At 40.2% G+C, this 16,100-nt stretch overlaps 1 protein-coding gene across 1 annotated transcript in view; it reads left to right on the top strand.

Moving 5' to 3' along the window:
• The window catches only part of LOC139667668 (protein phosphatase 3 catalytic subunit alpha-like), a 29,345-nt gene extending 13,728 nt beyond the window's left edge, over positions 1-15,617 (top strand). Inside the window, exons 5-14 of the mRNA XM_071547152.1 lie at positions 1,020-1,165; positions 1,263-1,402; positions 8,860-8,937; positions 9,102-9,196; positions 11,005-11,130; positions 11,289-11,366; positions 11,794-11,878; positions 12,143-12,240; positions 13,817-13,867; positions 15,439-15,617. Of these exons, the coding sequence (XP_071403253.1) occupies positions 1,020-1,165; positions 1,263-1,402; positions 8,860-8,937; positions 9,102-9,196; positions 11,005-11,130; positions 11,289-11,366; positions 11,794-11,878; positions 12,143-12,240; positions 13,817-13,867; positions 15,439-15,617 (1,076 nt within the window). The remainder of the gene's footprint in view (positions 1-1,019; positions 1,166-1,262; positions 1,403-8,859; positions 8,938-9,101; positions 9,197-11,004; positions 11,131-11,288; positions 11,367-11,793; positions 11,879-12,142; positions 12,241-13,816; positions 13,868-15,438) is intronic.
• The last annotated feature ends 483 nt before the right edge of the window (positions 15,618-16,100 follow it).

Raw genomic sequence — 16,100 nt, 5'->3', positions numbered from 1 at the left:
AAAAGGCTTTCTCTGGGTCTCTCACTATAATAGTAACAGAGCCTCATACCCAATGAAAGTATTCCCTATTTCCCTCACCACCAGTGCCACTGAGAATACGTATGGTGTAAGAAGCACTTAACTATTTTAGGCTGATTCTTATGTTGGCACATGAAATGATTAAAACCTTAATAGCCTCATGTACAGTGAACTGCAGGGAAAATTCAGGGCAGGTTTGTAGGCCCAGATTATGAAACAATGTAGGAAATTAACTAATCGTCATTTAGTTGTTACTTAACCATTCAATAACAGTTAATTAATTAATACAGTAGTTATATATATTATATAGTCGTTGGCTAATGGTGGTGGTTGTCCCCCACAATGAAATCAGGGGAGAGTTTATGGATCGGTCCAGGTCCGTCCGTCCATCTGTATGTCTATCCTTCACGCACAATATCTGACTGGATTTTGGCAAAACTTGGAACGATGCATGACATTGTCCTGTTTTCAATTTTTTGAATTTCACACCACGTTTGTTCAATTGTCCATAACTCACTCGTAATATCTCAGGCGCCACTGATTGGAATCCGACAAAACCTGGGAGAATAACGTGTCTCATTGCTCTGTTCTTTTTTTTTTTTTTTCAAAATTGCACTGATTGGCCTTAGGGGGCGCTACAATGGTTGTTTAATTTTTACTGATTGGCCCAAAGGGGTGCCTGCATCATTCATGGGGGACAACATGTTTACTTGTTATGAAGTGTTACCACCTCTATTTCTTTTTATAATAATCTTTTCTATTACTGACTTCCATAGCTTCCATTCAGTGCAATCAGTCAGGTTCCAACAGAGAACCATGTGCATACTGTATAGATAAGAGTCCTATTTCTCAAATGACCCATACCCATAAAACCACCAAGTCAGATTCCTTGAATGTGCAAACTTACTTGGCCAAAAAAACTGATAATGATCACCAAAACATCATATTATTGCTAATTATACTGACAAAACTGATTTAATTTCTCTCTTTGTCATGCTCAGGTAAAATCAAGTACTCAGAACAGGTGTATGACTCATGTATGGATGCATTTGACTGCCTTCCCCTGGCTGCTCTCATGAACCAACAGTTTCTGTGTGTCCATGGTGGTCTTTCACCAGAAATACACACCTTAGATGACATAAGGAAGGTAACAACCTACTGCCTCAGTGTTACCAGGTCTTGCTTTGGTTGTGTGCAGTTTGTGTGAGTTTTCATAAGTTCAATTTCTGCTTCTTTATGTTCAGTTGGACCGGTTCAAGGAGCCCCCAGCCTTTGGGCCCATGTGTGACCTGCTGTGGTCTGATCCTCTGGAAGACTTCGGCAATGAGAAAACCCAGGAATATTTCAGCCACAACACAGTGCGAGGCTGCTCCTACTTCTACAGGTGAGCTGTCCCTTCTCCATCCCTGCTCTGAAAACTCACTTCAAAAGAACTGCATGTGTTTTCGAAATCCCAATTTAGTAAAGGATACAGCATAGTGTTGCTTTAATGCAATATCATCTTGTGTTGTGAGCAATCCCCTACATCACACATATTTCTGTGCTGCTATAATAGTTTGTCACTATTCAGACAAAATCAAACAGGTTTACTTACTGTTGAACTTCTTCAGATATCATGGGCTTATTTAACACTGCAACATCTGTTATGGGAGATGCCCACTTGTGTTTGACTGAACACACTGTTCAATCAAATTTTATCCCATTTGGCACACATCCTCCATCACCTTTATTAGTCAGAATCTAAAGTTTGACTTGGATTGGTGCATGTGGGTGTGGCCTCTCGCATAATGCTTATCGTACAAGGAGGGTTATACACTACTACAAATAAAAAACTATATATGCTCATCAGGACTTCTATTTTGATCATACACACCAAATTTCAGGCATGAGCTACAAGGACTTCAGTGTTATGTGGAAGGCTGCATTGCTCCCACTGCCTTCAGGCTTTGTTAGCAAAACAATCTTGAAAATATAAACTAACAGCTAGTCCTTGTTGCAAGTTTAAACAGTCTATAAATATGCAAAATCTGCATGTAACAAAGGGTGGTTGGTAATATAGGATTTGACAGGCAGGAAACATCGAGAGGCTGCTTCCCAATTCATTGGAGTTCTTGGTGATAAATATTTGTACAGTTGTGAACTAGTTGATTAATATTCAGTAATCAGGTCTCAGGGTAATAATCAGTAATCAGGCCTTTTCTGAAAGAAGATGGGATAAAGGGGACAACATGCAACAAAGGTCATGAGCCAGATTTGCGAGATTAAACATGAAGTTATCAATTTTGACTGGAGCAGTAGCATCGTATGAATCTTAATCCGATCTTTGAGGAGGATCGCCGGACTACAGGGTGAAATTCGACAATGTTACACAGAGGCCTTGCAACAGAACTCTTAATATCAAAAATAGATGTTAAGATTATGAATTATTAATAGATATCAAACATTTATTGCTGCCTAAGCAAGACAAAAAGGAAAGAAACAAACAAAAGACAAACACTTGACACCCAGTAAGGACTAAATAACATGGGAAGGGAAGGGTAATTAAATGAATGGAATAAATGGACATTGGATCGAGTGAGTGAATGAATGAATGAATGAATGAGCAAGCAACCATAGGCTTAAGACCTATAGGTTGTGTCTTGGCTGTAGCTCCTAGAGATCAAACACTATATACCTAATACGATTTGGTTTCTACACAAATCTGTAGATAGACTGTGTAAAAGCAACAATCTGGTTTATACTGCCTTGTGGTTTGCTCTTTTTGATAAGAGGTTGTCTTTGTAACTTACAGAGCAAATTGCTACAGACAAAGAGTTAGCTGGATGAACCTGGAGTCAAATAAAAACAGAGAGACAGAGAGAGGAGGATGAAACATAAAACATAATGGCAACGCAGACTGAGAATGTGTTTGTTTTCATCTGTGAGTTAACAACATTTCAGCCTAACATACACTGTCACCAATAGTTGACGTACAACCACATACCTCAGTGCCAGAGCATGAGTGGGGACCGTTTTAGTATTATTTTGAGAAGGAAGACTTCCAGCACTGTGGACATAGGTGCTGGAGAATAAAAGTGGAGATTAGATGGCAGTCATGGCGATAGTTTTCTTGATGAAGGTCCAGGACAGCGCAGACCTCGGTGCAGGAGCTGCAGTTCTGTTCAAATCACAAAAGTAAAGTCAGGGAAGATTTCCTCCTCCACTGAAGAGGGATGACATCCTGGACATTGTGTGCAGAATAATGGCAGTTCAGATTCACATTGTACTGTCGAGAACTCAGCTGTAATTCCCTTTTGGGTGCTTAACATCCAAATAAGTCAGGGATTGCAAGGCTTTTGCAGGCACATGGAGGGTTACAGTTTTATGATATACTTAAAAAAAAGCAAGATTGGTTTGTTACTTTGAGAGTTTGAAGGCACCTAAAGATTTCACATCTTAATATTGTCTCAGGTTTAGGTCTTAGTTCCTTTGTCTCTTAGTTCTGTGTTCACAAATATGTATTGCTTTTTTATTGCCTAGATCATAAGAATAACATATGCATTTGTAAACATAAAAACGTGAAGCCCTGTCAGGTAGATATGTAATGACTTTCCACACTATATACTTTCAGTATATACTTTCACACACATACATAGAAACACCTACACACACACAAACACTTTGGAGAAGTCACAAAAGTTTCTGTATTCCTCCCTTGGGTATTATTGAAAGATACAAATGAGCAGAAAACTGGTTTGGCACTATGGTGAGTCAATACTGCCTTGAGGCAGGTCACATAGTTTGTCAGTTTCCTGCATTTAAACAAAAAAAAACCCAGCTTTTTTATGGAGGCTATTCAGGTTATTAAAGGAAACAAGGACACACAGTGTCACAGAAGCAAAGCACCCTACACAGTTCAGCAGTGTTGCAGACCAAACAGTGTTCTCAGCCTCCACTAGGAACACATACAGGTAACCGTGAGTCAGTGAGTTACTTCTGGATCCATGACGTGCTTTATATCTAAAAAAAAACACCCTAAAACACATTAACACTGTTAAAAAAAACAGCTATTGGCAATGTACCTTGTATCCCTGGGTCCATTTTATTGTTTGGTGGTGTATTGTTCTTATTCCTGTGGATAACTGGCCAAACATATATCATTATTATCAGTATTTCCAGCACAGCTACAATGGAGTTTGGTATATGAATTTTTTCAGATATCTAAAACATCAACATTAAACATCGGGTTTTGGTGTTAGTCCCTCAGTTTCGAAGAGCAAGTTCTTTCTAGACTCACCATTTAGCACCAACATTAAACAGTTATACAGGGAGAAATCCACTGGAGGAGAGGCAGAGAGACCAATTTCTTTCCCTGACAGTAGCCTCAACAGACCAGAATGCAATGCAGCCACAGCTTGCATCTTTGGGGATCTGTTAGCGGTAGCATGTGCAACAGAGCGGCCATTTCAGTGTCTTTTTGGTAATGCGAACAACCAGGCACGGCTCACTGTGACACTGTTCTCTCCTCACTCTCAATTTTTTCTCGAATGGAATAATTTACCACGCTATCATTATCACTCTCTCTACCTACACATATACAGCACAGAGAGCCCCCTCCTCTGAGGGTGTCGAAAGTCATGCTGGGAAATGTAGAAAATCACTAACTGAAGTAGAAGCAGAAGAAGACGAGGCAGGTTGAGGGAAAGTTTTATTTTCAGTTATCAGTTATTTTCCTTTCAGCCTCTTACTGATATCCCATTATTATCACACACACTGAGGCATTGGACAGCATTATAGTGCTCCTAAACACGACTTACATAACAACAATCCTATACATTATATTCTTTGCAATATAGAGAATTGCTTGCTCCGCAGAGCCAAGGAGAGTGTTTGAAGTGGATGGGGCTGTTATTACAGAAAATACAGTATTTAGGGAGTCATCAGTGGCGATGACTGAATGGATGCTTTGTTCAGTTCTTGTCAACAAAGAATCATCACTCCCTTATGTCGCAAGTCCCCCTTTCTGAAGAGGTTACATGGCAAGTGTGAGCTTCGCGCAGCCTCTTTCCCTCAATGATGAACCAGTTATGGAAGATTTGCTACTTCAGGAAAGAAAATGATTGCCTGCAGTACGTAACCTGATTATTCTTTGCCTGACAAAGGTTTGGAGTATATTTATGTGGAGGCTATCCACTGCAGGCTCTGTCCCAATACTATATGATGTGCTGTAGTGCAGCAATAATGCTTCAAGGCTTTGAATGTATATACGTTGTGTGTTAATGTTTAGTCTTCAGTCACATAATATATCTTGTCTGCACTATATGTGAGGTCCTGTTACATTTTACCTTGAACCTTGTGTCTCTCTTGTAATATCTCAGCACCGATTAGACCAGTTCATTGTCTGTACTGATTGTACTTGCCAAACTGATTGTGATTCTGATTAGGAACATTGTTATAAACATGGACATTTTACTTGGATGCACACCACTGAGTTTTTCTGTTTCGGAGGATGTGAATGTGAGGACCACTAGACCGACAGATGGGCTTTCTTAGGGAAAAAAAAAAACCCTGCATTCTCAGTTTCACACTCACAACACAGCACTTCCTTCTCTCTGTGTCCCTGTCCCTCTCTCTCTCTCTCACTCATACTCACATGTCAGATCTCTTGCTCTCTCTCACTCACAGGCTTACTGACACACCATTGTGCCTTGTGCCTCTTCTCACAAAGAGAAGAAATGTGTGCCACAGACAAGCAATGTGTGTGTGCTGGATTGATACAAAGCACTTTCTTTCCGAGTAATCAATAGATACCGTTGGGCTGGACAAAAAATAAATGAGTACATAAATTGGGATTTGATTTTTTATCTTAGCACACTTAACGCCAGTGCTGCGCAGGTGACTGTGAAACTGAGAATACAGTTTTGCAGCTATGAAAACTGCACTCATCTCTTGGGTTAGTTTTCCTCAAATTAATTCATCTGATGTAAAAAAAATAAATAAATGTCTTTATTTATAACTTTGTAATGCATTGTAGATTTGTTTTTAATAGAAAGTGTTATATAACATTTCTTGAGACCAGCATTTGCAGTTTGTTCAGGCTGCACTGTCAGCCATAGTGCAAAGCGTTATATTCATGTTAGTGTGTAACACAGCTATTCCTGTAATTTATATTCTGACCGCCGAGGGAATTTTTGTCCACGTGGCCCAGATATATGAGGATGGCACAGTTTTGCCAGGTGCTCAGGGCACAGCAGTCTCCTTGTTTTTCTTCCGGCGTAAACCTTTGAGCACTTAAATATTTAAAACACTTCTGAAAGTTTGATGCGTCTGTGGATGGCAGTAAGGAAGTGGAGTAAGAGGGGATTGTTGCTGGGTAGGATGTATGTTACTGTAAGTCTGGAATGGATAGAAATCACATTTTAGTATGACCGCGGCATCAAAGACAATAAAATAGCTATTTTTAATTTGCAACCAACCAGTAATTTTTCATTTGCAACCAAAATGCAATCTAGGTTTATATAATCCATTTGGCTGCATGCGGTTCATGCTGATAGGTTACTCTGTGTATCTTTGAAGAGGCTGCTTATCACTGTGCATATCCTCAAGGTTGGATTGCACAGTGTGGCGCTGAAGTGGGGGTCTGAATTGGTGAATATGTTGAATATAAATTATGGCAAACGGCAGTTAGCAGGGTGAGACTATATAATGAGGCTGAGTGGGATGAGGGTGAGTTCTGAATCGCATGCTTCTTGCTGAAGCAGTGTGTCTATAAAATGCCCGCACAGCATCTTTAGAAGAAGCAAACAATCAAAATAATCAACTGCAGTGTGTCCCATTGAAATGAATTTAGGTAAACATTTGTAGGTGACGGGCTCGCAGCAGTAATATCTTGGGTGTAGGCAGAGAAGTCAGGGGTGCGTCTGATTTACATTTTATGTTTCAGACATTTAGCTGATTCTCTCATCCAGAGCAACTTACTGTACAATGAATGAGCCTGTAGGGGTTCAGTGCTTTGCTCAAGAACATTTTGTTATGTATGTTGATGCACACACATTTTGCCAATAATGGACCATATTCTGAGCCTACAATGTTGCTTCTCTCGTCAAACATGGTTTACTTAAGTCATCACATACCTGAACAAATTACTAGTAAGGATGGTTAGTATGCGAGAGATCAGGAGATCATTAATAACTCTGAGAAGGGCTGTTTCAGTGCTATGTTGTTGACATTTTTTGAACAACTTATTTCTTCGGGAGATGTTTTGATACCACATACTCCAAAATTTTGGAGACACAATGTAACTTTGAAACAGGTCTGTAGTTATGACTGATGGATCAAGGGATGTTTTGGAATCGTCAGGAACACAACAGAGAAATCAACGGGTTTACGAAGGAGTTACAAAGACCCACGGCCCTTAGGTAAATGACAAATTTGGATGGTGTTGAATTCAGAGCTGTAATCAACAAAATCGTTCTGACATATAATCTCTTCGTATCTATGCGTTTCAGAGAAGTGAGGAAGGTCCTGAGAGATTGCATTTTTAACAGCGCTATGATTTTACTAATCAAACTGTAATATAATCTTTTTGCTAATCAAGTAGATCAAGATTCTCAGGATGACACAGTCTCTGAATGACATAACAAGACATTTTAGGTATTACATAACAGCCATGGTGAGAGCCGCTACATGGTGGGCTATGTTCACACTGCAGCTGAAAGTGTCCCAGTTCAGATTTTTTTCCCTCCTGTGTGACACAGATGTGATGTTTTTAGTGAAGTGTGAACAGATAAAAACACATGGAATCTGATAGTTTCATTTCTGATTGTCCAAATCCTAAATCTGATACATATCTGATCCGTGGCCATGCGACCGCAGTCTGAACGGTCACATCAGAATTCATGTGGTTTTTATGTCACTCTCCATGGGACAAATCATTGTCATCATGAAATATGGAGGACAATGACTCAAGCAGCCAGTGGGGAAACTAGAGGGGACATATTGTAATTGACTGGTGTTTGGCATGGAGTGTAATTTCGGTGTCTTGCATGACAGACTGCCCAGACATGACGTCTTTTGCTGTTGTTCATTTGCACATACGGGTCACTTCAGGATGGAGATCCATTCAAACTGATATCAGATGTGAGCCACAAAATCAATGTGAACAGTCAGACAGAAAAACAAATCTGAGCGAAAAATCGTAATTGAGCACTAAGGCCTGCAGTGTGTAGCCATTGAGACATGACATGCTGGATTTTTTTAGGCTCAAGCACGATGACAGATGTCTTAAAACAACTCATGACAACAGCAAAGGATGGTGAATGGTTAAAAGTGTCAATGAAAACCATGGCCATCTGGTCACAGCAATACTTGAAGGTACAGGACAGAAGAGGTGGAGGAACGCAGCTGTCAAGCAGGGCAGCTCTTAATGATGAGGCTTAAAGGTTTTGGACATAAACCATTTAATGTTGGGGTTGGAACTGGTTGGCAGGACGCTGGTCTGGTTTGTTTGTTTTGTATTGCAGCAGCTAGCTGTTGGATAGCTTAATCACATACTTGCATCATCCTCAGCAGGGCCATGATTACACATGAACACATTTATGAATGATAAATCTTTGTTTTTATGTTTTGCTGTTTAGTAAGACAATAAATATTATTAGTGACCTGCACCTTAACTGTAGCATTTTGTGATGTAAAACATTTTTTTGTCCTGTCGTTTTTGTAAAATTATAAATTGTGACACTCAATTGAAGGTATGTGTTCATAATCTGTCGAAGAAGCAGCACTGCAATTTTATTCTAGGGTTTAATTCAGTAGGAATTCATCAGTGACATCTCCTAAACCCTCTTCCCTTCTCTCTTCCAGTTATCCAGCTGTATGTGAGTTCCTACAGAGCAATAACTTATTATCAGTCATCCGAGCGCATGAAGCACAAGATGCCGGGTATGTATCCCCTATAGCACACACCCACACACTCACACACATGGACACAAACACACTCAATTCATCATAAACATGACCCTAACAGCAACATATTGGAATACATAAATGTATAAGAACATGCTCTCCCTTTCTTCTGTCTCTACCTCCACCTGACCTCCCTGAAGCTACCGGATGTACCGTAAGAGTCAGACCACCGGATTCCCCTCCCTCATTACCATCTTCTCCGCACCAAACTACCTGGATGTTTACAACAACAAAGGTCAGACAATCGCTTTGTTCATTTTACACCTGTCTTTGTTTCAGGTTGCAGTTTCACTTGCAGTTCAGTTAGAATATAACCTGTTTCTGTCTGTATCATGTTTCTGTGCGTATCATAGGATGCACTAGTAATATTTTTACGCATCAAGCAAATGGGCCTGAATTATATTCAGCTATGGGAAAAGAATATATTGGGATAAACTTCTTTTACCTGTGGGTGATTCATTTAGTTTGGCTGTTTATATGTTTGGGTGTTAATATACTCTCAGTCACCTCAGTAAAAACCCTGTTGAAAAAAATGGATCATTCCTACACTGAGTCATATTGCCCTGGTTTACAGGCCTTGAGGGATTCAGTTACTGTTAGATTCAATGTTAGAATGACAAAACTAGTGACCTAAGTAACTAGTTTTATGATGGAGAGGTGCGCCAAATCCAGTATCTCTGTAACAGCTGCATCTCGGCCTTTTAACACACTAGGTTTTATCGGAAACTGTTTGACAAACAAAAAACATGCAGTCAGAAGCAGTCGTTTAAGCAAAAACAGCTTGATGATGAGGTTGCGGGAGACTGGCAATAATCATGTAAGCCAATGGCTATAATCACAAACCGGCATATAATGGAGCCACGCAACAGTAGTGGAGCATTTGGCATTTCAGAACGCACGACAGGATGCAGACAACATGACTACTCTGGGCTCCTTTGACTTATCTAATAAACTGGTTTTAACCGAACAAGCCGGAGTGCATGTGTTAATGTAACTGCATTCCGCTTGTAAACGGGAAAGAGAATGCATCAGGGAGCCTCCGCTTGTTTGTGCTCTCAGATCTGTGTCTTGGTTGCCATGGGCTATGGGAGAAGGGGAGCGTGGGAGGGACTGTCGGCATCGCTGACTATCTCCATGTGGCTTTATCTCTCTTGATGTAACAGTGTCAGCAATGCTTGGCCTCAGTTGGGCCATCTAGTGGCTCATTGTCTAATTTTCTGCTCTGTTGTATCTCACACATACTGCACACACACACAAGGAGCTACACATGGACACAAAAATAATACTAAAATGTCTCTGAACAATATGACTGAAGATTAATTATTTTGGTGAGAGCTACAAAATAATGTTGTCCATATGGCCAAGAAAAAAACTTGGACTTTGTACAGGAGGATTTTGGGCACCAGACACCTAGGGTAACCAATAGGTATTACAATAACAAAAGCTTGCACATTCTGCATTTAAAATTAATCTGTTGAAATACTTGTGCTTAAGTTTCTTGGGCATAATTCTAATTGTAAACCTTTGTGTACCTTTTCCCTATATGTATTTTTGTGGTGAAAAACTAAATACATTTAGTTAGATGAATCTACAGTAACAAAGAACAATTTCTTGTCACTGTTCAAATAGTTGCTTTTGACTCTGTTTGAATACAGTGGTCCACAGTGTGGTCCATAATTGTTTTGAATCCATCCTCATATTACTTATGATGTGTAGTGACAGTATGGTTATGAGAATTAAGTGCATACTGTCAGCTTTGATTTTACGGAACGGTATATTCAGCCATTTCAGATGCATAGTTAAATATCTTTTTGGTTACAACATATTAAGATTATACTCAATCAATCAATCAGTCATTTTTGTATGTATTAAAATCACAAGTTAAGCAAGCAATAAGTCATATCACCAGACAATGTATTTGTGGATTCAGTGTCAAACCCCATCTAGCTCTGACGCTCTGTACATGCTTCGTTGATTCTTGGATCCTAATAAGCTCATTGTATGTTGGTACAGGTTTTTGACTCTCTCCTGTTCCCTCCACAGCTGCTGTACTGAAGTATGAAAACAACGTCATGAACATCCGGCAGTTCAACTGCTCACCCCATCCCTACTGGCTGCCCAACTTCATGGACGTCTTCACCTGGTCTCTGCCCTTTGTTGGAGAGAAAGGTATTCAGTGTTTCTAGAACAAAGTCTTCTGATATCGGTGTCCAGTACAATATCAGTACAATATATGCCATTTATGATTGACCATATTTACCTTTTACCTTTATGGCTCATGGCTTGACGACCATCCTCCTTTTCTTGTTCCTTCAATCATTCTCCAGTCACTGAAATGTTGGTGAATGTGCTGAGTATCTGCTCCGATGATGAACTCATGAATGATGAAGATGAGATCTTTGATGGTGAGAACTGTTGAAAATCTAGAACTGCCCAGATCGTATGGATGAGGATATCTATTTTAGGTGTAGTGGAACATCGGGCCATGAATTTTTCTCCTTTTCATGTCTCTCTGCTGAGCCATTGCCTTTAAATACTGTGCAGCTTTAATTGAGTTTTGTTTAAGATGACGGTGCGTTCCAGCGTAACTTTACACACTCTGAATCGAGCCCTAAGCAAATAAGATGGAAACTCAGCACTATTAGCTTGTGCAAATAACAAAAAATCACACTTTGCCCATGCAACACAATCTTAGTAAATAAGGGCCTCTGAGTTTTGTGGTCCACTGAATGACATGGACCACATGGCACATCATTTTGCTTTTTCATAATATTAGTTGACTAGATAATTATACTGAGATTTCATAATATTGTAATCTATTTTTCATTGCAGCCAATGCAGCTGCAGCACGCAAGGAGGTGATCAGGAACAAGATCCGTGCCATTGGGAAGATGGCAAAGATGTTCTCAGTTCTCAGGTGTGTGTGTGTGTGTGTGTGTGTGTGTGTGTGTGTGTGTGTGTGTGTGTGTGTGTGTGTGTGTGTGTGAACAGGTGTGTGTGTGTGTCAGATGTGAGTATATGTATGTGTGTGTGTATGTGTCAACTGTGTGTGAATGTGTCAGGGATGCATATATGTGTCTATTTTGTTGGTAGAGTTCAGGGCATAGCAGAGTTTTTTTCTGGTTGATTTGGGTTCAGTGGAGCTTTGTGACCTGTGTGCCTTTCGTTGCGTCTCTTGCAGAGAGGAGAGTGAAAACGTGTTGACGCTGAAGGGCCTGACGCCCACTGGCATGCTGCCAAGCGGGGTGCTCTCTGGAGGAAAACAGACTCTGCAGAGTGGTGAGGACGAGGCTCAACGTGAGCCTTTTCTCTTTCCCTCACTCCATCCTTTTCTTTTATTTCCTCATCACCCCTTCCATTGTTCCTATCTCTCTTTCTCTCTCAGTCTAACGCAAAGCACCAAGCATTGTGGCCAGCCCCTTAAGATGCTGCACTGAGTTATCACATTTAGGTTACTATGGAATCAGTCTGATGTAAACTCTTTCCTGTGTGATATGACTTAGTTAGCACTGCATTTATTTTACTTAATGGAAGGTTCCACCGTCGGATACTCTTACACTGTTAGATATCATCAATCTGAGATGCTCAATGCATCCCAGGAGTTATTTAATGTTGAAGGGTTGTAATTTACTCTTTTGGTGTGCCTACTTTTCCTCAACCTGCCTCGTCTACTTCTACTCCAGTTAGTGATTTCCTACATTTCCCAGAATGCCTTTCAACAACCCCCAGAGAACGGACGTGAACTTGTTCTATTCTGCTGTGTATATTTTCTCAAATATTGAAAGCAATGGTTGTAAATTGTACTTCCTCTTCCAGTAATAACAAATATATCCATCACTGTGCTTTTACTTTTTACTACAGTTTGCTTTACAAGTTATTGAAGGTGGAAAAATGAATATCCAGCGGATATCCAGTATCTAATATTAAGATAACTTTACTTCAAATTGTATATTTAGGTGGAGAGAGCGATAGCAATATTGATAGCTGTCATTGCCAGTCAAGAAATGTGAGAGTTGCGCCCCTTACTCTATACAATATGTCTTGTGGCTGCATTGCTTTATTGTCTATTGAGGCTATTGTCGGTGGAGAAATTGGTGTCTCTACCTCTTCTATGATGGATTTCTCATTGTATAGTTGTTGAACGTCACCGTCGGTGCAAAATGATGATGATGCCCTTACCCTTTGATTCTGATGGACTGACGCCAAAACCTGATGTTTACTGTTGAGGTTTTAGATCATTGAAAATTGTAGCTGTGCTGGAAATATCTTGACATGATGTCACATTGTCTACGTTTGGCCAATTATCTGCATGAAATTAAATGAAAATGGACCCAGAAATGCAAGGTACATTGCCGAAAGCTGTTTCAGGGTGGATCTTTTCTTTAAAATGAGTCTGTCATTTCTGTCCTCTTGCTCAAAATCTTTCATCACAGTCTCAACTCAACCAATTTCACTCTTTCTGTTACAGTCTCAGTATCTCTTTCTTTCTGTAGGTCTATTTTTCTATCTGAATTTTCTGACTCAAGTTGAGCAGTCCTGACCTTAAAGTGCTACCAGTCATACACCCTAACTCTATAGCTTACTCATACACAGAGAGATCCCTAATTTGATGCATGCAACCAGAGGGCCAGGCCCTACGGTTTTCCAGACTATCCTGCCTCGCCCTGTTTAAACCCAGATTGACACTAATTCTGAAGACTAAGTGAATGTTAATGCACTCCTCTGAGTCTGGCTGCACTGCTGGTGCACATGCATCTCTCACTGGCCTAATACTAGCTGCCTTTTGCTGGGGCTGTACTCTACATTTGCATGGCTTTATCAGGAGTAACCTGCTCCCCTCCTCTCCCCCACCCAGCCACCATTGAGGCCATTGAAGCCAACGAGCCAGAACCTGAGGACGGAGAAGGTAAACCTGCATTCCCCCTCCCATCCCTCTCAACAAGCTGTCCTGCTAGTGAAGCATTGAGTCTCCCTGCCAGTGACAATAACACTTCATCCACACAGTAGTTCATACAGTAATAACCCCATCAAGCAGCATTTCAGAGGAGAGTTTGATACAGATATGGGCAGCACTTTATTTTGCAGTACCATGGTGGAAAAGGTTCGATTCAAGAGAGCAATTCCATTTGGAACTGAAAAAGATGTATGATCATGATCTTTATTTTGATAATGATCAGAATTAGAGTAATAGTTATGTGTAATATAGGCCATCTTGTACACAGTGGGTCCTTTTGTAAGGAATTGTTTTCTAAAGGATCTAGACATATTCATGATAAATTAAATCACTGCAAAGTCAAGTGCTCCGAAGTGATGCATGATAGTTTGAAGTACTTATGGTTTTGGGCTTGGCCGGTAAATGGCCTCTATCTGGTTGAAAAATGTGATGCATGCAGTAAGAGAGCAGGAGACAGGCCAGAGCATCAACATGAAATATGCATCTTGAACTTTAAAGCCTCTTTTGTGTACCATGAATATGTTTTTTGACATATCATGAGTCCACCATGATATGTCTCGGCTAATAATGCCCAGTGACCAAAGAACAAGGAGCCATGACACAGCATTTTACAGCAGTAGATATATATATTTTTTTTATCTATAACTACTTTTAGATGAGAAGCTGGATTTGGATGTTTAAAAATGTGAACATTTCTCAGTTGGATGTCAATGAGGTGATATATTTATATTTTAGTTTATCTTAGTTGACTGCTGTTTGGTTGTTTTTACCAGTGTGTGTTTGAGTTTGCTTGGATAGTTAAAAAGTATTTTATGTTTTCCAACTAGCCAAGCATCTGCATCTACTGTCGATTCGTCTAAATCTGCTAAAGTCATTAAGAGACTGTCAGATTTTTATTTGGTCCTTGTTGAATAATGCATTTCTGAAATGCCTGGTAGTAACCTTTATAGACTGATGATACATCAAAATAATACATAATACACCTTTATCATGAAAGACTTAAATATAAGAAGAATCAAACTAAAGTAAAACATTAAGAAAATAGCACAAATCTCCGAATAGTGCTACTCAAAACAATCACAAACTACTCAAACTTGTTACCTCATCAAATCTTCTCATCCAATATGAAAATACTTTATTCATAATGAAGACTGACCAACAATACTACTCAAGCACACTTTGTCACACATCCACACACTTTCCATTACAATTATTTAATTGCAATATAATACATTAAATTATCAATACTTTTTATTGTTCTCTAGGCCCAACCTATTACTCTAAACAAATGACTAACACTCCAAACCCTCCAAACCCTTTGCTGTCTCAATAGGCGGTGCTGCTAAAAGATGAGAGGTGTTGGTGAGAGGTATCCATGACTGTCATAGACAAACACTCAAAAAAAGTGGAAGTGCAGCATGAGATAGATTATTTTGGTTGAATTCATTTGACATTGTGCCATTACAACATGAGACTGATCCTCTGTATGTGCCCCCTCTCTTCTCTGCTGATTTTCTCTCCAGCTATCCGTGGGTTCTCCCCCCAGCACAAGATCAGCAGCTTCGAGGAGGCGAAGGGCCTCGACCGCATCAACGAGCGCATGCCGCCTCGCAGGGACGGGGTGAACCATGTGGGTCAATCCATGGGAAAGATGAATATGTCAGAAGCAAATGGCACCGATGACAACAGCAACATCCAGTGATGTGCTGTCTCAGCCTCAAAACCGTGCCGCTGTTGCACTGTGCAGCAAGACATTGCCAAATCGGGAAATCAGGCCTCAGAACATAAGACAGAAATAAAACAGGCCCACAGACAGAATATGAAATCTGCAGCAAATCTCAAATGGGTGAAAAGGTAATTTATTTCATGACAGTATGTCATCGCACAGGTGGGGGAGGGGGGAGCTTAGGGCAGGGATGAGGAGAGGCCAGCAAGCTGCAGCTTGGCTGTTTGGCTGAAAGAGTGTGGTTGAAAGTTGTGTCTGCCTGTTGTTCCCTTCCTCAGTTCAATTACAGACTGAATTGGTGGGATTTGTGCAGTTCTGAGTGCTATCAAATGTCTGCTCCTTCATTATAGGGCCTGACAGAAGACATAATTGCAGTATCCATGCCACACAAATCATTTTACTATTTTATTAAGAGTCACTCACAAATTCACTTCATGAGGAAAATAATCGTTTATCATG

The sequence above is a fragment of the Centroberyx affinis genome, unplaced genomic scaffold (genome assembly GCF_046629955.1).
Source record: "Centroberyx affinis isolate AG114_WGS23_722 - 3 ecotype Tasmania unplaced genomic scaffold, CSIRO-AGI_Caff_v1 ptg005694l_1, whole genome shotgun sequence".
Lineage (NCBI taxonomy): Eukaryota > Metazoa > Chordata > Actinopteri > Beryciformes > Berycidae > Centroberyx > Centroberyx affinis.
Note: the sequence above shows the minus strand (reverse complement) of the source record. Positions and strands in the feature narration are given on the sequence as shown.